General features: G+C 35.1%; 3 protein-coding genes and 3 long non-coding RNA genes across 10 annotated transcripts; 2 read left to right on the forward strand and 4 right to left on the reverse strand.

Moving 5' to 3' along the window:
- Positions 1–43: 43 nt before the first annotated feature.
- LOC105313485 (glutaminase A-like) lies at positions 44–3,466 on the reverse strand. Its single transcript, XM_011406964.2, has 22 exons — positions 3,261–3,466; positions 3,100–3,204; positions 2,993–3,050; positions 2,889–2,948; positions 2,700–2,831; positions 2,559–2,651; positions 2,474–2,510; positions 2,310–2,422; positions 2,048–2,269; positions 1,917–2,005; positions 1,769–1,865; positions 1,669–1,719; positions 1,525–1,614; positions 1,447–1,474; positions 1,337–1,395; positions 965–1,144; positions 794–913; positions 682–753; positions 558–635; positions 417–500; positions 304–374; positions 44–258 (listed from the first exon to the last, which is right to left on the reverse strand). The coding sequence occupies exons 1-22, from the start codon at positions 3,383–3,385 to the stop codon at positions 165–167; spliced, it is 2,058 nt and encodes a 685-aa protein (XP_011405266.1). The 5' UTR covers positions 3,386–3,466; the 3' UTR covers positions 44–164.
- Positions 3,422–9,264, reverse strand: LOC105313486 (uncharacterized). The gene is made up of 2 exons (XM_011406965.2): positions 5,228–9,264; positions 3,422–5,110 (listed from the first exon to the last, which is right to left on the reverse strand). The coding sequence occupies exons 1-2, from the start codon at positions 9,248–9,250 to the stop codon at positions 3,500–3,502; spliced, it is 5,634 nt and encodes a 1,877-aa protein (XP_011405267.2). The 5' UTR covers positions 9,251–9,264; the 3' UTR covers positions 3,422–3,499.
- Positions 9,265–9,301: 37 nt separating this feature from the next.
- LOC109583618 (uncharacterized) lies at positions 9,302–11,347 on the reverse strand. Of its 4 annotated transcripts, XR_002185621.1 has the most exons (8): positions 10,987–11,347; positions 10,665–10,945; positions 10,377–10,504; positions 10,207–10,306; positions 10,056–10,128; positions 9,678–9,991; positions 9,463–9,624; positions 9,302–9,419 (listed from the first exon to the last, which is right to left on the reverse strand). It is a non-coding gene; the product is annotated as an uncharacterized LOC109583618 (long non-coding RNA). The 4 variants fall into 4 exon arrangements; XR_002185618.1 differs by having other exon boundaries at positions 10,665–11,346; XR_002185619.1 differs by having other exon boundaries at positions 10,046–10,128; positions 10,665–11,346.
- Positions 11,348–11,383: 36 nt separating this feature from the next.
- On the forward strand, positions 11,384–15,187 carry LOC109583617 (uncharacterized). 2 transcript variants are annotated; one of them, XR_002185617.1, is made up of 9 exons: positions 11,384–11,649; positions 13,033–13,111; positions 13,212–13,269; positions 13,340–13,370; positions 13,473–13,579; positions 13,695–13,837; positions 14,409–14,553; positions 14,824–15,005; positions 15,056–15,187. It is a non-coding gene; the product is annotated as an uncharacterized LOC109583617 (long non-coding RNA). The 2 variants fall into 2 exon arrangements; XR_002185616.1 differs by having other exon boundaries at positions 13,212–13,370.
- Positions 15,188–16,398: 1,211 nt separating this feature from the next.
- LOC109583604 (uncharacterized) lies at positions 16,399–20,869 on the forward strand. Its single transcript, XM_019999019.1, has 5 exons — positions 16,399–16,743; positions 16,790–16,888; positions 16,939–17,238; positions 17,436–17,498; positions 20,850–20,869. The coding sequence occupies exons 1-5, from the start codon at positions 16,455–16,457 to the stop codon at positions 20,867–20,869; spliced, it is 771 nt and encodes a 256-aa protein (XP_019854578.1). The 5' UTR covers positions 16,399–16,454.
- A 519-nt stretch (positions 20,870–21,388) lies between these two features.
- Positions 21,389–22,280, reverse strand: LOC109583612 (uncharacterized). Its single transcript, XR_002185608.1, has 3 exons — positions 22,040–22,280; positions 21,841–21,904; positions 21,389–21,716 (listed from the first exon to the last, which is right to left on the reverse strand). It is a non-coding gene; the product is annotated as an uncharacterized LOC109583612 (long non-coding RNA).
- Positions 22,281–22,619: the final 339 nt, after the last annotated feature.

The following is a 22,619-nucleotide window of genomic DNA, read 5'->3' on the forward strand; positions in this document are numbered from 1 at the left end:
TTTTAATAATCTGGTGTGTCAGTGCATTCCACAATCACATCTAAAGGCCTTGAGGGTAAATGTGCTGATATCATAATAAATTGTTGTGCATAAGCATACAAGTGAATTTTTATTGTAGCAAACAGCAAAAAAGCAATGCAAAATTTAGTTCACTTGACTATAGTTTAGTTCTTCATAGCAGTTAAAAGTCTAGCATAAAGGCCACCAATTACTGGGCGAGCTGTGAATCCTTGTCGATGAGCAGTATCAACAGCATACCTTTGAATTAATAATAATGATTGTCATTAGAATAATTATACCAACCAGTCAGTGAATGGAGATCGATCTGGTGTTTCATTAGCAAACTTGTACACAGCAGAGGTTATAGAGTTAAACTGATACAGTATCGAATCTTATACATTAATATCTAATTGTACCTGATCATCAGAAGCCATTGCAGCAGTCCACATGAGCCAATCAGTTTTAGTATACAAATGACGATCATCCATTGGTATACCATACTATTGTAGAATCAATAAGTCTCATGATTATTGTTCCAGTAGATTTAATAAATATACCGTATTCATTTTGCTCATGTAATATTTCAGTTCTTGATCAAACACTGACTGTGGAAACAGGTTCAATTTTAGTATTTTCTATCATTGCAAAAAAATAAATTCAATAAATAGATACAGGCTCTACCTGAAATAAGAGATTGTATTTGAGTGACCATGAACCAGGTAAGTTATACTGACGCTTGTAGTGATCCCCATCCTATAAGGACAATATTAAAATCTATACTTGTCTTTCTCACCAGTCCATTAGTTGTCCAGTATTGTATGAATTGAGTATTAGCAGTTTCATACTTCTCAGCTGATGCAGTGTCTCCTTTCATTCTTAGCAATTGAGAGTATGCTCCAAGAGCTACCATACCCTACCAAACACACAATAACTGTTATGTAATGTATACTTGATTTAGTCTTACTTTAGCAGCTAAGTTCATATTATGAGGTGATGGCCCCTCAAAGTCATCAGTACACAATTGGTTCCCAGGATCAGGGAGACTAGCTACAACGAAGTCAGCCCATATTGTTAACAGGGGCCAGTATGGGTCAAGGAAAGTCAAGTTTTTTGTCTGAAGAACAACACCAGCTATCATTAGTAACTAAATAAATAGATAGTAACAAATTGGCTTCTAAACCCTGTACAGGAATACTGGCAGTGCTTTATTTTACCAATAACAAAGTAATTAATGCATAAACATTCATCTAAAATGGGAGGTTACTATTGGCAATTATAAAGTTTCAGCTGATTTCAATTGTAATTTTTTGAGCTATGAAAAAATTACATAACTAACCATGTTACCAGATTCTTCTACTGGCATTTGTTCTTGTCTGTTTGGCTCTAAGTCACATACTAAAATATAATAATAATAAATATTTTAATTATTAATAAATGGTGCCTAACCTGGCCAATGGCCTAAATGGTGTGGTGCCTGAGAAAAACAACAAAAAATCAATAAAAAATTTCAAAATATAGCGTTACCCATTGCAAGTTGTAAGGTACGTCTAGTCCATATTCCTTTGTGTCATTGTTAGCATAATTGAGGAGAGGAAGCAGCATTAACTGAAGGGTCTATAATGTGTAGACACACTAATAAACAATCTTTATAAATATATGAACACATACCTCAGGGAGATGCCATATGAAAAGAGGTGAAGCTGGAAACATTACATCAACCTGAAAAAAAATTAAAACTGAAATTAAATGACATTTATAAAAAACTTACAGTACTAACGTCACCATCACTTGATATCTCTTTTAAAAATACCCATGGCTCATTTGTCACATTATTCCAAACAGCAATAGTACCTCCTACTGCTTGTCTGTAATAAAACAATAAGTCAGTGATCTATAGCTAACATACATGTATATACCTCCAAGCTAATGATGAAATTGTGGCATAATTTTGTCCCCCAGCATTATACAATGCTTCAGTAATCTCAGCATCTTTGTCATCACATGCCTGCAATGATTAGACGAACAATAAGCAACAATTTAAAAGTACCTTTTTCAGTGTCTCGTACTCTGAATTTCTTATTAGGCCAGTAAAGTTTTCATAGTTGTGCTTCCAGAGTGGCTCCATTGCTGTTCCAAAGTATTTCATTGAATAGACTTGATCATAGGATATCTGTAGCCACCTTTGTGATGGTTGTCCTGGTGTGATAGTACCAAAATCCCAAGCTATGGCTAACACTGGCCAGTTATCTTCACAAGCTCTTGGTTTATTCTATTAGATATCAAATGTTACTAAATGTCCTTATTATTACCTTGTCTTCAGATGGTAGAACTTTGCCTTTCATGAATGCAGTTCTTGTATCAACTGCAGGAGCCATTGTAGCAATCATTCCTCTATCAAGTATGGTGCTTACATACCAATAACCTATTTTATGTCATAAACCTTATACGATAATAGGTAATCGTTAATTCTTACCCCAATTAATACGGTCACTACCCTGTCCAAGATAATCCTAAAGATAATATCATAAAAACCTGATAGCGTTTATAACACATTATACTTGATCAGTTGTTCCAATTTTCATCGCTACCTGTCCAGGCATTAGTGATGCATAGTCCCATGTAACCATCTGTTTTGTATCACTTACAACACCCTAAGAAAACATAAGTGGTAGATCTAGTACTCATTATTTTATTATTACCTCAGCTGTGTTATCATAGTAGATTTTAACAGTGTGATTTGACACACCATCAATAGCCTCTACAGTATAAGTCAAGAAAGTAACTGGTAAAGTTGGAATTTTATCTGTTGCTGCAAAAGCTGGAGTTGAGAACTAATGCACAATAATGAGAACTATGGTATTATGGAACACTTAATTTATAACACTAACTGTTAATGTAAGCTGTATACCACTTTCCTGAAATACATACACTGTCTGAGTTGGATATACCTACTTATGATAGTAAATATTATTCACTTTATAAAGATTATTACAGTAAGGTTGACTTGAGTCATCACATCAGGTGCCAGATCTGTATCTTTAGCCATAAATCTTTAGATAATGAGACTATTTGCTCATACATGCATCTATAAATATTTACCTGTAGACTTTGCCATCAATGCTTATCATTCCTGAAAGACAGATAATAGGTCCACTCCAATGCTTAGGAAAATCATCATAAAGATGGTCGGCATCAGACCATATACTATAATGAAGGGAAATACATAATAATACACACTCACACACACAATCTACTTGTACCTAAGGTAAGGATTGACAACAACTAGTGGTACAGATGGAGGTCGAAAATTAGGTACAAGATGAGGTCCATCAGATTTAACAGATAAAACACAAGCAAGAAGACACAAAACAGCAAAGGTCACCATATTTACTGTTGTTATCAACAATGACCTTACACAGAATTAATTAGATTCATTCTTCAATGAATAATACTCAAGAATGCTAAAAATGATTGAGCATAAAAGTTAATAAAAAGTATGTTATTCTTTCTTTGACTTAGTTTTTAAACTGCTACATCTTTTAGTACAGCAGAATGCACAGCATTTTCTAATGCAGTACATAAGAATTGCCAGTACACTTAGCAATACAATCCATACATCAATATTGTAATACTGAATGAAACTCCACTTATAACGTAAAAAAGCAGGTAAATGATGCTCATACCCATATGCAGCATACAGCTCAACAAGATCAGCTCCTGTTTTGGCTCCACCAGCTGCCTTGTACAGACGACTGATTCTTTTTGCGTTATTTTGATAGAGGGATCCTTGAAGTAAATGAACGGCATCAGTTAGTGTTTTTTCACTGACCTCGTCTGGTTTTAGTGAGAAACCCAACTTTTGATGAGTTATTTGAAGGGCAATGCTATGCTGATCCATCCCAAATGGTACGCAAAGGACAGGGACTTGGTTATAGAGTGCCTCTTGGACTCCATTTATTCCACAGTGAAGTATAGCCACTTTGACAGAAGGATACTGGAGCATTTTAAACTGTGACAACCATGAGGTTAAATAGATACGGTCCTTGTCAATGTGTAATCCTGACAACACATGTTGATTGGATTCCCGCATTGACCATACAAGTCTATACTTGCTAGATAATGTAATAAAAGATTCTGCAAGTTCTTTAGTTATTATAGCAGTGGTTCCCATGCTAATAACAATTACAGAAGAGACTTTGTTATTATTATCCAGCCATTTTGAAAGAGAAGGGTCCAAGGGTGATGCATTAGGAGGGAACATTGGTCCAACATAGTGCTGTATTGGTAGCACTGGCTTAGGCCACTCAAAACCAATGACAGTATTGTAAAGAATCGGTTGATGTAGAGCTTCATTTAGGAAATTTATTGGTACATTAAGATCACTGTCAATAGCATTAGTCATAATAGATATCATGACTATCATGGCATACTCAACAGGAATATAAAGAGCAGTATTGAGCAGTCTATCAGTGAATGACATATCAGGAGTCAAAGGGGCTGATAGTCTTGGGTAAGGCCATGGAATGATAAACCGTGGAGTAAACTCGGCCAATATGATGAGGAACATTGTGTTATTAGCTTTTCGTGTGTTGCTCAAATAATGGAGTATTGGGTATGCTGCTTGCTCTACTATTATATAATCATACTCACTGACGTTAAGTGTTTTGAATGGAAGGATCGTTGATTCTGCATCTTTTAGAGTTTTCAGTATAAAATTAGTTAAATTTGCCATGAGCGTGACCCAGCTTTTGTCTCCATCATGTTTACCTGTTTCTTTAAACCCATCATACATTTCCTTTGACATATAGCTAATGTGTTTATAATTTATACCGTATGATTCAGCTAGAGTTGGAATGTGATCAAATCCTTCAACAACTGATCCAATGCAAGACACAGTATGACCTCTTGAGGCTAGTTCAGCTCCTAAAGACAACAGCGGGTAAATATGAGACGGGAACATTGAATGAACAAGCAGGATTGACAGGTCTTTCTTTTCATAATACTCTGAGTAGCCACTGGTGAAACATAGTAGCAAAATAAGACAAGAAGAACTGACAGAATAACCCAAGGACATGATGAATTGATTATTTTTAGGCATTCTGGCATTGAGCTACAAGCCCCACCCATCTTTAATAGTTAGATTCTTCTCAGTAAAAATTTAATAGGCTCTCTCATTGAAAATTCAAACACACGCACACACAAACACACATGCAATAATGCATTCTCAATTTTCTTCATTTTCTGCTTGCACCAGTGGCTGAACTTCACTGAAGCTACTAGTGGCTGTGGTATTTCTGTTCCTGTTTACATCTAATGTATTGTGACTTGGTTCATCACCAGTTTGCCCTTTTATTGGTGTATATTCATCTGGTACTAGTGAGCCATAGTAATTAATTTGCTCAAATCGATTCTCTTCATCAACATCAGCCATAAAAGTACTAAAGTTAAAATCTTCCGGATCACGATTGTCACTTGCATTCAAATTCTGGTTTTTAAAGGAACATCTCTTCTTGATTGCTTTAATAAGAAACCAAGCAATGTAGACAGTGAAATATATCAAAGGCAAGAAGATGAACAAAACGAGAGCAGAATAAAATGTGTTAGAAAGTGGACTGTTAATGCTCTCAAGATAATAATTGTAGAGTATGATTACATTGATGCAAGATAGGAGACTAAACATGACCAAATCCAGGACATTATACCAAAATTCCTTGTATGGCTGAAGTAAACCCAATAACAACAGAGCAATAGTAATAATAAACTGCTGTAAGACATATTGTAGTGGCCAACTGAGACCAATTGCATAAGTAAAAATGAGAGCCAGCTTAAAAAAGAAATAAAGAGCTGCATAGTAGCGTCGATCATGTTCCCCATTGCTACCATCTTTGAAGCACTGGTGAAAAGAATCTAAGAAAAGTTGTGTTTTAGCTCCAGGCTTTAATGGTTTCCAATTGAGCCTCTCCAAGCACATGTAAAAAGGCTTGATGGAATAAAGGAGCAGGATAGTTGGAAACAATGCACAAAGGATTAGGATGAATATAGATGTAAGCATATATGGTGCATAATTAAGAGAAAAGTATTTGAAATCACCATTAAACCAAGAGACTATTTCTTCATGTCCTGTATCATCGACCAATGTGTTAGGAAATAACAACTGACATGAAGTGACAGCAAATTTCACGTATGAAAGAATAAGAAATGTAGCAAAGGCATCCATTAGAGATCTTTGGAAATTTAGCCAACCAAGACACCTTGCTGTAGCTCTATGCAGAGGACGAACAATGCACACGATGAATCGATAGTCCTTATGGTAAAGATGTAAAAATAGGACCACAAGGCCTATCACTATAAGCGGGTAAAAAGCTGAAACAAATTGTAGTGCCATAACATGAAGGCTATGAACATTAGGTCCCAAACAGAATAACCATTCATTCACTTCGATTGCACTAAAAAAACTGAGATTCCAAAACGCATACAATGATACATATATCTGCTTGAGGACTGAAGCTGCAGGAGTTATAGATGGATAGTCAATGATTCCGTTAGCATCAATCCCGAATGTAGTCGAAATAATTTGTGCAAAGAATATGAATGCATTTGCAGGTCCAGATGTCACTGAAATGTTAAAGACAATAACAATGATGAGCATTATAGTTAAAGGAAGGTACTCAGCTAGCAAATAGAATGCCCAAGAATAGAAAATAGAGTCGGATGAACAAGGAATGCATTTGAGCTGGTTTGAATTGACAGCAACACTGTAGTTTGCTTTACAATGAGCACAAGTGACTCCTTCTCTGTTTAAATCCCCACAGAAAAACTCATTGAGATCATCAGATGATTCGGGTAAAGTTACAAAACTACTTCGATTCAGTTTATTATTCTGTGGACAATAAAAACACTGTCCAACCTTCAAGTTATTAGGAGACTCACTAGTCGGACCGATCCAGTAACCAAACTCAACGGATGCAGTAAAGTTGGTATGATGTCTAATATAAGGGAAATCTCCTCCTTGACAAACGTTACCTCTAATGACAAAACCAGGAGGACATTTTTCAAATGTTAAATCAATTTTTGTAGAGATGACTCGAGGGTGAATTGTTTTTAAAAACAGTTCTGCTTGATTGTCTTCATATGGATTACCATAATAAGACACATTTCTATTAGTGATATACTTTGTCTCTGCACCATAAGTGCTATTCCTATGAAGAGAGAAAACCAGGGACTTGCTTGGAACATGTTTCAACCTGTCATCAAGCATCATTAACGGAAGAGCACTTTCCTTACCAGGAATGACATTGATGCTATATGAATCTTTACACTGTGGATGGCCCTCACTGTTAGCAAAATATGCTGGGGAAGTAGCAATGACACCAGCGTCATTACAAGTGGTATTAGGCCCATAGTCCCATGCTTCTTGACTCCAGCAGAAAACTTCGTAATAACCTGTTTGTGGATCAACTAATTCCCCATGAGATTGGTCCCCCCATAAGCATCCTAATATTGTTGTAGCATATATGGCATGGCCAGATAAGTTAGCATGATTGCCATAAAAAAGGATCTTTATTTGCCACTGTGTAGGGTCAATGTTAGAATCAAAATAACGAATAAAGCAGTTACGAGATGATATCAATTGGTGATCACCAATGTTTTCCCAGTATAATCCACCACCATTAAGAAAAGCTCTATTGTGGCTAAAATTGATGGAAGTGTTAGTATTTAGCATGAGAAACGCTTTATTAAAGAGAGTCATTCCTCCTCCAGCTTGAGCTGAATTGTTTATGAAATGTGAAACAGAATCACTCTGAAACTCAACAGCTGCATCAAGGCTGGTTACAGCAGAGCCCAAATTACTAAAGAATCGTGTCTCATTTTGAAACTGAATCGGAACAGAGTCAGTATACAATGTTCCCATTCCAGCAGGCGTACTTGTATAATTAGTGTAATAAACTGAATTGAATTCGAATGTGCAAGTGGTAAACACTGGCCTCATTATCACTAATCCACTGTCACTTGACTCCAAATGCCAAATAGATAAATCAACAGCTGAGCCAAGCCGTGCAACATTTCGATGCCAAGCACAATTATCAAAATGTATACTATTCATTTGATAATTAGGGCTCTCTCTAAATGTCAAAAATGATGAGCCGCCTCCAAAATAAGCTCTGTTGTATGAGAATGTTGATTTTGTGAATAGGACAGAATTATTATGAATGTTGTGACCAATCCCAGCAAAGAGGACTCTAGTCCCACCTCCACCAGTCCCTTTATATGTGCATGATTCAAATGGGCATCGATTATAATGAAACACAGAGTTATTAACGACTATAGCATTATTAGTGGAACGGTCTTGAAATTCAATCAACAATCCACCTCCCCAAACTGCAGTATTATTATTAAATAAACAGTCGTTGATGTGTACAGGAATATTTGTTACATTTCCTTTAAACACAACAGACAATCCTCCTCCACGGCCTAAAGCTATATTGTCATTAGCTGAAGGTGATATGAAGAGATTACTAGTGACGTTTCCGATATTATGAGTGAATCGACAATCACTGAACTTGTACGATGCATCAGTGACACTACCATCTGTGTAGTTAAGAGGAATTGCAGAGCCACTAATATTAGTACACTGCATATCTCCTGGTATGCAGTAGACAAATTCTACAGATATACCACCTCCACCATAATCAGTACCAGATGGTGCATTATATGTGAAGCTTGAGTGTTTAATGATGTTAGTGCCAACAGTGCTGTAGAATACTACACCGACACCAGTGCTGTTACTCACTATTACACCATCAAAGTAAACATTTGAACAAAAGAGGATATACATAGCAGCTTGAAACAGCAGAAACTTTCCACCCGGACTGCTAGTGCTGTTGTGGTACATTCCACAACCATTAACTGTCAGATTGGAGAAATGAATATCATTAGAGTGCTTAAAACTAAACCCACTGCCTCTAGTACACTGCACTATTGTAGCATTGGTCTGAAGACCCATTAAACTAAAACTTGTTTTATAGTTTATTGCAGCTTTTAATGATAAAGTATGGTTACCTTCAGACAAGTGGACGAGGATTGAACTTTTAGTTTGTACCCTCTCTAGTACAAACGACAGCGTTTTACAAGGAACAGAACCATCCAAACAACTAGAAGAGTCGGTACCATTATCCAAATTAACATTAATTGGTGCTGCAACTTGTAAATCTAAGTGCAGTAGGATCAGAACGAAGATGAAAATTGACATGATGCTCCTCAACCTCAAAGAGTCTAAACCCCACCCTCTGGATAATAATAATTATTCATAATGTTGCACCTAAGCAAAAAATGTGTTGACATGTACAATATCTACATACATGTACATATTAGACTACTGTGTGACAATTATAAGTCTTTGAGTGCGAGTCTTATTTTATCTACAAAATATAATAACAATAATCATAATAATTTCGATAATACTTCCATAAGCTGTCTTTCAAATTCCTTTACTCTTTTTTTTGAAATTTGAAATAATCTCTTTAGATGATTCCTTTTTTCAAAATATTGTTTTTCAAACAACAGTAGTGTTTTGGGGAAAATATTTTCTGCTTGGGGATCATACCAGTAATACAAGCGAGCCATCTAAACAAAGAATAGAACCAAGATAGCTATAGCATTGCTCCAAGTCAGCTTACTTTAGGAGTAAAGATGAGCCCAAGAAACAGTGTTGCTTCAATAAGGAGTCCCAATCCAAACAGTGCTGAGTAGTTTGTGATGTACAGGAAGAGTAAACTTAATCACAAATCACAATCAGTAGTGCTATTATGATATTCTTTTCTTTACGTGGATGATTGCTCCTGTTTTGATTGACTCAATGAGGATTTTGACTTGAACAAAATGAGTGTGAAATAGCCAGTACCTGGAGCACACCTATATAACTCCTAGTTCCAGTTTGCTTATGGCACACATAGACATAATTTCATAATTTTCATTGTACTTTCCCCTTGTCCTAGAAAGTAAAAAGGAGGTTCACATTTAACTCATGTACATGTACACTCAGTACTTGTAATTACATCTATAACTTGAGAGTGTTTGCCATCTAAAGCTTGAAAACTGGTCAGCCTTGATTGAGAAAGAGTAGACCTTCTTCGAAAGTACATATTAATGAATTTTATTGATTAATAAAATATAATTATTAAGTAATATAATTATAATAGTACTTACCATCCATCATAAGTCCACAGTACTGAATATAAAGCTAAACTAATGTCACCAATAAAAGTGCTAGTACCTTCAAATACGTTATCAGAATTATTGGAATGATCTGCTGAACAAATGAAAGATATAGATTAGTACAGTTAATTACATGCATATCCACAATTATACCAGCTGACCTCCTTTAATGCATGTCCATATTCCAATAAACTAGATCATTGCTGATATTTTAGCAATACCAGTGATATTTATAATGTGAGCTGTTAGTTTTAAACTGAATAAATTGTATTTATTGATGTCGCTATTACTAGTAAAATAAAGAAAGGAAAGAGACAGTGAGAGAGAGAGCAAAATTATAATACATACATAAAGTATTGTACATGTATAAACCGAACTCACAATAATCAAAAAATAATTATTCAATAACAATGAATTCTACATTCTACACATGCACACATTAAACTCACTTTCACTTATTACAGCCAGTACTGTCACTAGTCCATTAGTAGCTCCGCCCCTAACTTCACCAACCAACAAAAGTGCATAAGAGAAATACTTACCAAAAGCTAACAACTGGATGGCATTAGATGCTGGACGTAATAAAACAATGGTCAACCAGCCGAACAAAAATCCAAGCAGGTTACCAAATACAACAAAAAACTATCTACTTTTCCCATCCTTAATTCTATGATCCTCTCTGTATCTTGTCTCCTCATCCCTAAGTCCCTCCTTGTCCCTTTCTCCTCTTCTATGAAAAGAATACATTTCTCTAAGATATGCATACCCCACCTGAAAGAGGTATCAATGTAGAGTCCTCTAGCTACAGCTACTAGACTACTAATAAGCCACAGTACTAGTGATAGACCAATTGATCCTGAATATTTGACAGTGTTACTGGCAGTGATTATATAGACCTGACCACAAAAGTAACAGAGTTAAATAATGATAGTTCTTTTTAGCCCTCCTCTCTCTCCTTCTCTTTCTCCTCCGCCTTTCCTGTCGTCCTGAGGTTCATCAAAGAGAAATAATACCCGGTCATCTCCCTCTTAGTCTTCTTTCTCGAAGAACTACTCATATTTTGATTGAAAATGACCCGCCACACCATTTATCTTTACACTCCACCTTGCCCACGGGCCACGTGTACGCACGTGGGTAAAATAACTTAGGCGTGGTCAAATGAGCCGTAGGGATAGCTGAGAGTACGAGTGTAGACCTCGCCACAGACACGACTTTTAAACTCATGAAGAAGACCTGTTTCTACTACTATTATCTACCCTCAGTGATCCAGAAACCTCCAACCGTCTAATTTAAAGATTGCCGCTTATGCCCGATTCGTTGTGATGACTTTAGCGGTAGTACTATGTTCCTTCAAATGCAGTCTACTTCAAATGAGACAAAGAGGAGCCTCACTGTCAGCGGGATGGTAATGCTGATGACCTTGATGTCAGATGGGTTAGTGTTTGGGTCTGATTGGGGCTACGATGTAGCTATAACTTGTGCATGCCATAAATTTTTGTGATATGTCTATGGGTCAATATAAACTGTCCAGTTTAGAAGTTTTGTACTAGTTAGTAGCTTCATGTAAAATGTATATTATCCACCAGATCCGTGTGAATGAGTGCATGATATTCATAGACTTTTTAATGATATTCATTTGGATACCGTAAATGAAAAAATTATTCTGGCCGCCATGTTGGGGGTATACTTTGTACAGTCTTCAATGGGGAAAAGGTGTTATTTTACCATTTTGCCAGCAGAGCAAAGGAGCTGCATCCAGAGACAAAAGATTCCAACTTTAATCTCCATTTCTTTACCACTGCAACAATTAAGAGCCTCTAAGTTACGTGGAAAAGCAGATCAGGCTGATTTTATCTTTTTGGCTGATCGGTTACTGTATAGTTTATATCCCCAAGATGGCTGCCAAGAAATTCTGTTGTTTTTATGGTATCTCTATGAATATCATTAATCTAGTTAATGGGGATCTGGTGGATATTTGTGTACAATGTACTGTATACAGCATATATTTTGCGGGGATAAAATTTCGTGATTTTCGCGTTTTTGAAAAAATTAGTGAAATTAAATAGAGGATATGCGTGCTAAGTATTCATTGCAAAATAAATGTATTCATTGCATACCCTAATAACTTTCAAGAAAAAATTAGTTCGTTGGACGTCAACTTTCCATTGGCAGCAATGGAGAAAAGATAGAAAAAGGCTTGGTACCAGGAAACCGCTCTGTATTTCTTGATAGCAATCTTTCAGGTGACTACTAGACCCCATTAGATCCTCAGGATGCTTTCTAAGCTTCCAAAAAAGGCCTCAAGAAGATAGCAAGGCAAGAAAATGTGTTTTTCCCTGTTGGACTCTCAATAAACTTGATATCCAACATGGCGGCCAATTTACTGTGTGGGTTGGATATAAGGTACTTAAAACTTATGAATATACTTAGCACGCATATCCTCTATTCCACAAAATAGCGTGCTGATGGTATAGTAGGTGTGGTAATTACATTAAAATTGCGAAACTTTTATTTACGAATACAAAAATGCAGCCAAATTGCGAGATTTTATACCCTCGAAATATATGGCGTAAACGGTATGTATTGTATAGACTAAGCCAAGGGGGAATTTCTGGAAAGTTTGAGGCATTAATTCCAAAGATAAAACCAAACCGTTTTAAACCATTGATTGTACGTATGCTTAAATTGGCATATGACCATAAATTTGCCAAAATTTCTCCCTTTACAATCACCAGTTACTTGTCATGTATATAATGCATACCTTATGTGTACATGAGTGACTAATTTTATGTGTGGGTATAATGTGTATTTTTGTAGAGTTCTGGTAATGAAACTGTGGCACTAGTTAAACATGATAAAACTGAGCCTGATGTTTTACTATAGCAGCACCAGACTGGTGAGTATATTGTATGTGTAATGTAATGTGTACCATCTTACTGTTCTTTCTCTTTCTTCCTAATATCTCTCTCTCTATCCTTCTCTTGATTTATTTCTAGAACACATTTACATTTACATTTATATAGAAGTATGTTTGATATTTACACTATAAACACGGTAACGCACTATTCCATTTTATTTTATTTGTTTATTTATTAATTTATTTTATTTATTTATGGTTTATTAGATTGATTATGAGGTGACACAATTTAAAAGAAGTAAGTGAAATTGAAACTTAGAATATCCGAAAATCATTATCCTATACCTCCTTCCCTCCCTCTTTCTCTCTCTCTTTCTCTCCCTCTCTCCCTGTCTTTCAGTGCATGAGTTAGAGGGGTTACAAGATAGACTCAGTACAAGACCTGATGTGTTTGATGATGTTGAAGCAGAACACAACGTTGACATATTAACTGCTGAAATATCTTAAGTAATGACCAGTGATGCATGTACTGTACATGTATTTTAATAGAAAGCTCAATTCAGCCATTTTAAAATATACTATACATGTAGTTGTTATAATTATTATAATATTTTTCTCTCAGATGCTCAGTAGGGCTAAGCAAGGATTAGCAGACAGCTAAAATGGATCAGATCAAGAAAAGAAATTTTCTAAAAATGTTGTATCATCGCTAGCAATCACACTGCAAGATCTTTCAGTGGATTTCACAATTATCTTATTTTAAAAGTAAGAGAAACAGAGGGGAAGAGTTTTAGATGATCATAATTTGAAAATTTGAGGGTCAAACTTTCTAGGACATCAATGTGGGGTGATTCTGGAGCCATTTTTGAAAAAGCATGGACACAGAAATTTTCAAAAATTGGCCCATTTTTTAAAATGGTCATAATTTGAAAATTTGAACTGAGCTTGAGATTAATTCAAACTTTCTACACAGCATAAGGACACAATAATTATCAGTGAAGGGATTTTTTTGAAAAAACCACGGGCTTTAAGCCTTGGGTATTTTTCAAATCAGCCATTTCTAAAAACGGCTGTAACTTGAAAGATTGAAGTTGGAATCTGCTCAAACTTTCTACATAGCATAAGGGTATCAATATTATGCATCAGAAAATGTAATAAAATTTTGCGGTGATTTTGGAGGCATTTTTTGAAAAAACTATGGGCTATAGCACAGGGTATCATTTTTAAAAAATGTCCATAACAGCATATCTCCAAAAATACAAGTGTACATGTACATGTATGTGTATATGTAATGTGAATATTTCTTAATATCCTTCTCTGTCTTTCTCTTCATTAGCAAGAACAAGAGCCCATATACAGCAGAGGATACAACAAGTAGTTCATGAAGTGAAGACAAAGTCATCAAAAGTCAAACAGAAAGTATTAATGAACGCCAGCAGACAATCGAGGGAAGCACTAATGCACAATCAAACTCAAAAGAAGTAAAGAAAGAGAGAGAGAGAGAGGGGGGGGAAGAGAGAGAATAAGAATTCTTCAAGTATGTATTAGAGTGTAGCCTCTATATAATGGACAGTTTGGTACAAAAAAGTTGCTCTGTTATACAGAAGTGTCCTTTACAGTAAGGAATGTAATCGGTACACTAGGTGCTGTCCGTTAAATGGAGGTGTACGCTATAGAGAGTGCCCATTAAGAGAGGCTATATTGGCATTTAATTTATTTTGATTTTCCCCCTCTCTCTCTCTCTCTCATAGACTTGTTGGAATTGTGGTAGGAAGGCTGCAGTGGTGCAGTAAAGCAAGATACTGTGGTAATTACTGCCAACATAAGACTAGGACAGACACCTTAAGCATTGTTCAACGTACGTCATTATCATCTTCTAATAATAGTAACACATCTGGTGTAATAGGACGTGCCACTATTTGTAACAGATCAGGTAATTACATGTACATGTATGATATAATTTATTATTTTTATTATTTTTAGGTAGTAGAGGTCACATTTCAATAACTCGTCAACACTCAAACAGGACCGCACCCTTAAGCCTCACCTCAACCATCACATGTCCACTGACCACTCATTAATCACAGTACCTACTACAAATCTTCGTTTAGTTAATTAAACCTACTTGGGCCACACCCAAAATGACCACACCCACCACTTACATTACTAGAGGCTTCGGTTCCTTGTCCATCTTCATCCTGATCTGCTCATTAATGGGACACTAACTGGTACCTCTAACAGTGTTGCCATGGTAACTATTAACTGTTTGTCGGTTGACCTTTCAGGATATTTCCTTGATAAATATACTTTTAAATTTTTTAATTGTTGTTGTTATTGTTTCTTTTTACTCACTCACTATCATCACCATTTATCTCAGTCTCTATCTGTCATCCTCCTGCTCCCTCTCTCTCTTTAAATTCTCTTTTTTCCTCATTTTCTTTTTCCTTTTTTTCTCATTTTCAGGCTTTTATTCTCATTAAAATTTTTAATTTGTTAATAGTTAATATTATTATACATTCAAGTAGTCTGGTATGCATGTTCCACCTCAACTTCCAAAAGGAAATAAGATACCGGTATTGTGATAAAGGTACTCCTTTTGGCTGTACTGTCTGCTGGTTGGTATTATGTCACAATGTTAGAGTAAATTATAATAGCTCTACTATTAGTGGTGAAGATGACTTACAAGTGGTGTACTAGTGTGTAACAAAGGAGCCTCATCAGTCATTACTGATAAAATAATACTATTTTTAGCATTAGATCACATGAGTGTTGTTATAGCAGCCCTGGATTTTCTTTATCTTGCATTCTTCAATTTCGGTTATAGCCATTCAAACGAATGTTATAGCTTTTTTAAAGGTTTTGTCCTTTCTTTATTGTGGTGTAAGTAATCACTGAAATAGGTACACCTCAAGTTACCTATAATTTTCTCATTGTCCTCCGCACTGTAGTACAAGATGATTGATGTCTCTCAATGGAGGGCAAGTATTGGACTGTGGAACTACTGTCAAGCTGCCTCCAGTAGACCAGCTAATGGTTACCACTCTCACTCATTCAAAGCTGCAGTAGACAACAAATCAGGCAGTACTACTTCTAGATTTAAACTGCTGGCAGCTCTGTCTCTTATTATTTCCCTTCTTTTATCTTTATTAAGATATATGAAGCTCAATTTTATTCCTCCAACTGGTAAACAAGCTAATAGTATATAATATTATCATACAGTGTATTTACAATAGGTATAATTACTGTTACTGTTATGATCCACTGCTTCCAGTCATTAGCCTTGTTTATAGCTACTACTGGCAGTAGCTCTGACCTGATCTACTATTTGGTTTTACTTTTCCTCCTCCTCTTATCAGGAGATGTTGAACTCAATCCTGGTCCTATGATTGATGATCAACCTGATATTTTCCTATTGCTTCAATGGCTTGAGCCACTTGTTGACTGGAAACCATTTGGTCTTCTCTTACCTGAAATAACACAACATGATATTACAATAATTGAACAAGTGGATACTAAACATCAAAAACTAGCTTTATTTACAAAATGGTTGAATACAGATCCTACAGCAACATGGAGAGATGTACTCAATGCATTGACTAAAAGAGAAGAGATCAATTTAATACAAACTATTAATAATCTGTTACAAGTAGATCTACATATTTGTACAGGAGGTATAATCATTATTTTATTTTAATAATTATATTAAATGAATAATAGGTAATAATGATGCTCCTGTTTCTAGTATTGCACCAGTAGTATCTACTGTATTATCATCAGTTTCTGTAATTAATAAACTTGTTACTAGTATTACATCAGGTAAGCATACAGTTAATATGACACTCATTATAACTGATACACTACTACAGGTAATCCAAAAGATATATTAAGGACTCATTCATATAAATTAGGTCATGCTATTAGTGTGAATCTATACAATGTAACTGATGCACTGTATGCTAAAGAATTGATACCACAACAGACTAAAGAAGCTATGCATGTATCAGGAGTAACCGATAATGAGAAATCTAGTAAAATTATGCTAATCATTGAGCAATTGTTGGAATCCTCTCCTAATCCAGAGCAGTATCTTATCGATATATGTCATGTATTAATAAACCAACATTGTACACTAACAGATATTGCTATCTCTATACTACACGAGTTAGGTGAGTGTGTGTGTGTGTGTGTCAGTGATATAATTATCTTAATACATTAGGTCAGTCTATACCTGATAATGTCAGTTTGGATACTGTACTACCATCACCAGTTGATGATAAATCCAAAACACCAGTTACTATTGTAAAATGTAATAGATCATTTTATGTGTATACATTGTTTTTTTATGTATCTAATTAATCAATAGGTCAGTCTGATGTAGCTAAACCCATTAGTTCAATACCAAATGATGTTCAGGGATATGCTGACAGTATGAGAGAATACTACAAATCCCAATCTATTGTTGCTAGATCTACATCAGATTGGCTACCAAAAATTGGAAAAGAATTTTTTGGAAAATTAGCATTAGTAGAAAAACAAGACTCTAGCACACAAGCAGAATCAGCTTGGCATATGCTAAGAGGACTAGTTGATAAAACAGTTAAACTAACTGAAAACAAAGAGATAAGTGTTGAAGATATTCTAAAACCCACAGAGAGTTCTCTATCTCTCAGAGTAGTAATAGATGGTCCTCCTGGTATTGGCAAGACCACACTCTGTCGTAAACTTTTAAATATGTGGTCTAATGGAACACTTGTACACCAGCAGTATGACTTGGTACTTTACTGTCCTTTAAGAGAAGCCAAGATAGCTACAGATACTACAGAACTAGCTGACCTGTTTGTGCATAGATATTATGAAGTTCCCATGGTAGCTGAATGGTTTGAGAAGAGGAATGGGGAAGGATTACTGATAATCTTTGATGGCTGGGATGAACTAAGTGAGCAACTCAGACAGTCTTCATTAGCTGCTAGCATCATTCATAGAAAGTGGTTACCCAAATGTTCAGTAATTGTTACCTCTCGTAGCTATGCCTCCTCTTCACTTTTGAAGATGGATACTCTCAGTAGACATGTTCAGGTCATTGGGTTTTCTGAGGAAGAAATATCAACAGTAATTATACAAGCACTTGAAAAAGATACAGAACTAGCACAAAAAATTGTTAATGATCTCAAAGTACGAAAGGCTGTCCAATCATTGTGTTATGTACCACTAGTCTGTTCCATGGTCATTTTAGTTTATCATGAGGAAGGAGGACGCCTACCTACAACACTCACTCTCACTCAACTGTATGAGAACTTTATCCTACAAACTATCAGCAGACATGTTGAAATAAAAGGCAGACATGACATTGACCCGCATGATTTAGGTAGTCTTTCTTCATTACCATTACAGTTAGCTAAACCTTTACAAGAGATGTGTCAAATAGCTTATACTAACCTGGCTAATACAACAATGACATTCTCTTCACATCAACTACCATCACCAAGTGAGGCAGTCAAGGAAGACTATCTTGGATTGATGACAGCATTCATAGAATATCGTGAGAAGAAGTATCAGTTCCTTCACTGGAGTATACAGGATTTTCTAGCTGCATGGTGGATAGTTAAGCACGAAAAGACAGAAAAAGTGTTTAAGGATCACTTCGATCATGATCACTTTCAAATGTGTCTGATATTTGTAGCAGGCCTAACTCACCTTGAACATGAGAGCTATCAACAGTATTTTTTTAATAAACAGCAACATGACTTACAGTGTAAAAAGAAGCCATTGTTTGGATTTGACACTTGCTATACTTCCTTTTATCAGAATCCTGAGGTTAGAGAATATGATCATATCAGTTTTAGTGATTTTGGCAATGTTCCTATTCTTCTTTTTCAACTCCTGTATGAATCACAGAACAAAACATTATGTCAAGTATTAGCACAATCCATCAACAAGCACTCACTGTGTCTGAATAGTGAATCATTATCATTATATGACTGGTTGTGTCTCAGTTATTGTATAAACAATTCCAACATAAAATGGGATCACTTGCACCTGGGGTGTGTATTTAACCAGTCACTATCAGTCTTTAATACTGGACTTAGTCCAGTAGTGAAGAATAATAGTGGACTAACCGATAACTCACTACAGACCCAGTGTAAGAGACTTGAGTTACGTCGATGGCTCTATGATCCTACTGATGAATTAATACACAAGTTATTACAATCATCACTTCTATACAATATTCAGGAGTGCTACTGTGGATTAAAGTCAGGTCAATATGTTCCCTGCTTTGTATTGTTACAGTTTCTCAATCTTCCTCAATTGAAGATACTTCATTTAATAATGAGACAACCTAGATCTACTATACCAACATTTGACAATACATACTACACATGCAAGTGCACTAAACTTGAGACATGTATAGAAATGAATTTATTGCTACAAGAAATGAAGATTGAGTATAAAGGAGAGAAAGAAATATCAAGTACCATTATCAGTGTCATTAGAGGAGTAACAAAAAACAAAACAATAGTATCGTTAATGATACATGTACATGTTCCTTTAGCTCCTCCTTCTCCTCTACAAGATGGAGTAATAGAGCAGTTACTAAAGGGCAACAACACATTACAAGCTCTTTCACTGAACATAGATGATGAGCTCATACCATCATCACTAAATATAGTAGAGGTGAACACGCCACTGACTGCTCTAGAGATAGGAGGAGAAAAGAAGAGTAGTGAACTGATGACAGCACTCCTTCTATATATCCAAGGATTACACTGTCTGATACTAGATGAACCATACCCACCACATCTTCTATTTGACTCTCATCCTAGTCTACATACACTTACTTTACCACTAGACACAGCTGAGAGTGCTATTGAACTATTTAATATTCTACAAACCAAGGCTACACTTAAAGCTCTGGATGTGGAGATAAAGGAAGAGAGAGTATGTACCCGCAATGTAGATGATAGTCTACAAGATATGCTAACACAAAACCAAGCTCTGAAATACATTAAAATTAATGACTGGTACAGTGACTGGTACATACCTATTCCCAGTTCATTCCTGTCCTTCCTAACAACTGGTCTCAGACACAACACAAGTCTACAGCAGTTGAGTGTATCCATTCCACTTCCAGTGAATGAAGAGATAAGAACTTTTATTAATGTCATATCTGAAAAGAAAAATCTCGTAGAACTTGAAGTGAACTTCAAACCAGATCAGTCATGCAATTACTGTTGTAGGGAAGAGGGGAAACAAATAATAACGTCATTTTTTTATGAACAGGTACTACCTGCTGTTACTAACATGTTGCAGTCACATGCAACCATCAGACTACTGAGGATAAAATGTAAAGATATTAACAAAAAGATCTTTCAACCTAACTGGATAGAACTAGTACAACATTTATATGAAACTATCTTCATCCATCCAGCGCTTGAATATATTGGGATTTATACTGGATACCCTGCTCCTCGTCTCCTGAAAGATACTCTTAAAGATCAAAAGGAAACATTGATTGATAGACACAGAAAAGAGCAACCATGTAAACCGCTACCAATAGTGCATATGTAACATGCACACAGTACATATTTAAGTACAAAATGAGTGCATTATATATTCTTGATATAAATAATAATAGCAATAATGATTTAGGTGATTTGCTGTTTTCTTTATTCTTCAACTTACTTTATTATTTTGTTTTCTTTTTTGGATTCCTAGTCTCGCATACTCTTGATTTTAGCTTTATGATTATTTTGGCTTTGTGTTTTTTTGTAATTTTTAGTATTTTGTTTGCATATGTGATTACTAGGTTTTTGTCATTTTTTCAAATGTTTAAAAAAACTGATGATAGTTAAGTGCATTAATACAAATTGTACTTTAATAAAGTGAATTAATATCATTAAATTATCCCTTTTCTTTTCTTCACAACTTTAACAATTATAAAACTAACAACAGCCCCTACTATTATAACTATATTAATACTATTATAATAAGTAATTTTTTTATGCTTCTAAGCGTAAGATGAAGAAACGAGGAAGAGAGGGACAATGAATGTTAATGCAGTTGAAGAAAACAAGGAGAGTGGTAAATAAAGTAACTTAAAAACTTTTGAGGACAAAAACATTCATGAATTAAGTGGTTTTGTCCTGGAATGCTGTACAAAAGTTTTATACATGTAACTGGGTCTGTCATTATAATGCTTCATGTGTGTATTGCATTTGTACTTGTATATGTATAAATTTTCCATCATCAAAATTTTTTGAACTACATGTACATGTACATGCATGTACATATACAAAATTAATCTCATTCACTACCTTTTCTAGTTGTTTGACACCTTCAGTGACTTTATGAAGTGTCCTCTTGACATTGTATTCAATCCCATCAAATATTGTACCTTATAATTGACGATAAGAGTAGACTAATAATAATATTAATAATAATAATAATAATTTCAGCAACAAAAATTTAAGCTTCCACCATCTCTCCTTTTTTTCTCCTATTTTTCTATCCTGTTCCACTACCATTTTTGCTAGGTCTTTATACATTTCATTTATTTCAGATATTACTACTGATACTATTTTTCTCTATTATTGTTCTATTCAGTTCAGAATTATCCTCCAACTGTGACAATTGACCTGATATAAAACTGAAAGAATGAGAGAGAGAGAGAGAAAGGGGGGGAGGTTTCATAATGAGTACATGCAGTATACATGTGTGTACATGTAGCTTTAAAATTAGTATATATGCATTAATATTAACCCTTATTGTACCTTTATCTAATATCCAACTACATTCCTCTGATGCTGCATGGTTATGGTGGCAAGTCATTGTTTACTATAGAAGAAAAGGAAAGAGAAGAAACAAATCAAAAGATTGATGATGAGGTAATGACCCATGTACATGTTGTACATTGTACACATGTAAATTGTAAATGTATTATTATGTGCATCACTTTTAGTGCAAACTCACTCTCTCCCTTTTCTCTTTACTCTTCTTGTATTAGGTAAAAACTGATCCATGGATCCTGTTCCTGTTGCTCCATGCATGTTAGTACAGTAATGTTAATATAATTATTAATTATTTGTTCTTCCTCTTTTTATCGACAAAATAACATCATCATTTAGTGATTCACAATTTTGCTTTTTTTCAGAAAATTGGCTCATTCTTTGAAAAACTCATAATATTAAAAATATTTTGTTGGAATCTGCCCAAACTTTGTATAGCATAAGGACATCAATATGTATCAAAAAAATTTAATGTACTAAAAATTTTGAGTGATTTCAGAGCCAATGTAGCCTTTGATTTTCCAAATATTATCTTGTTTTTATAAATGGTAAAACTCAAAAAATTTTTGACAGAAACACAATGTCAATATACATGTAGATTAGAAATTTAACAAAAGCTTTGGATTAAAAAACCAATAGCTATAGCCTTTGCTTCTTTCAAAAATTGACTCATTTTTGAAATAGTCATAACTTGAAAAAAATTTGTCTGAAACAGCTCAAACTTTAAGCATAGCATAAAAAAGAAAATCAATGTACATCAGAAA

Source organism: Amphimedon queenslandica, unplaced genomic scaffold (assembly GCF_000090795.2).
Source record: "Amphimedon queenslandica unplaced genomic scaffold, v1.1 AMPQUscaffold_13294, whole genome shotgun sequence".
Taxonomy (NCBI): Eukaryota; Metazoa; Porifera; class Demospongiae; order Haplosclerida; family Niphatidae; genus Amphimedon; species Amphimedon queenslandica.

Excerpts from the sequence above, each read along its gene's own strand:
- LOC105313485 (XM_011406964.2), bottom strand. The coding sequence starts at position 3,385 with ATGGTGACCTTTGCTGTTTTGTGTCTTCTTGCTTGTGTTTTATCTGTT. Across the intron at positions 2,511-2,558 it reads AAATTGGAACAACTGATCAA|GATTATCTTGGACAGGGTAG; the intron begins GTATAATGTGTT and ends TATTATCTTTAG. Across the intron at positions 2,423-2,473 it reads TAGTGACCGTATTAATTGGG|GTTATTGGTATGTAAGCACC; the intron begins GTAAGAATTAAC and ends GACATAAAATAG.
- LOC105313486 (XM_011406965.2), bottom strand. The coding sequence starts at position 9,250 with ATGTCAATTTTCATCTTCGTTCTGATCCTACTGCACTTAGATTTACAA. Across the intron at positions 5,111-5,227 it reads AAGCAGAAAATGAAGAAAAT|CTCAATGCCAGAATGCCTAA; the intron begins TGAGAATGCATT and ends TGGGGCTTGTAG.
- LOC109583604 (XM_019999019.1), top strand. The coding sequence starts at position 16,455 with ATGATTGATGATCAACCTGATATTTTCCTATTGCTTCAATGGCTTGAG. Across the intron at positions 16,889-16,938 it reads TGTTACTAGTATTACATCAG|GTAATCCAAAAGATATATTA; the intron begins GTAAGCATACAG and ends ACACTACTACAG. Across the intron at positions 17,239-17,435 it reads CTCTATACTACACGAGTTAG|GTCAGTCTGATGTAGCTAAA; the intron begins GTGAGTGTGTGT and ends ATTAATCAATAG.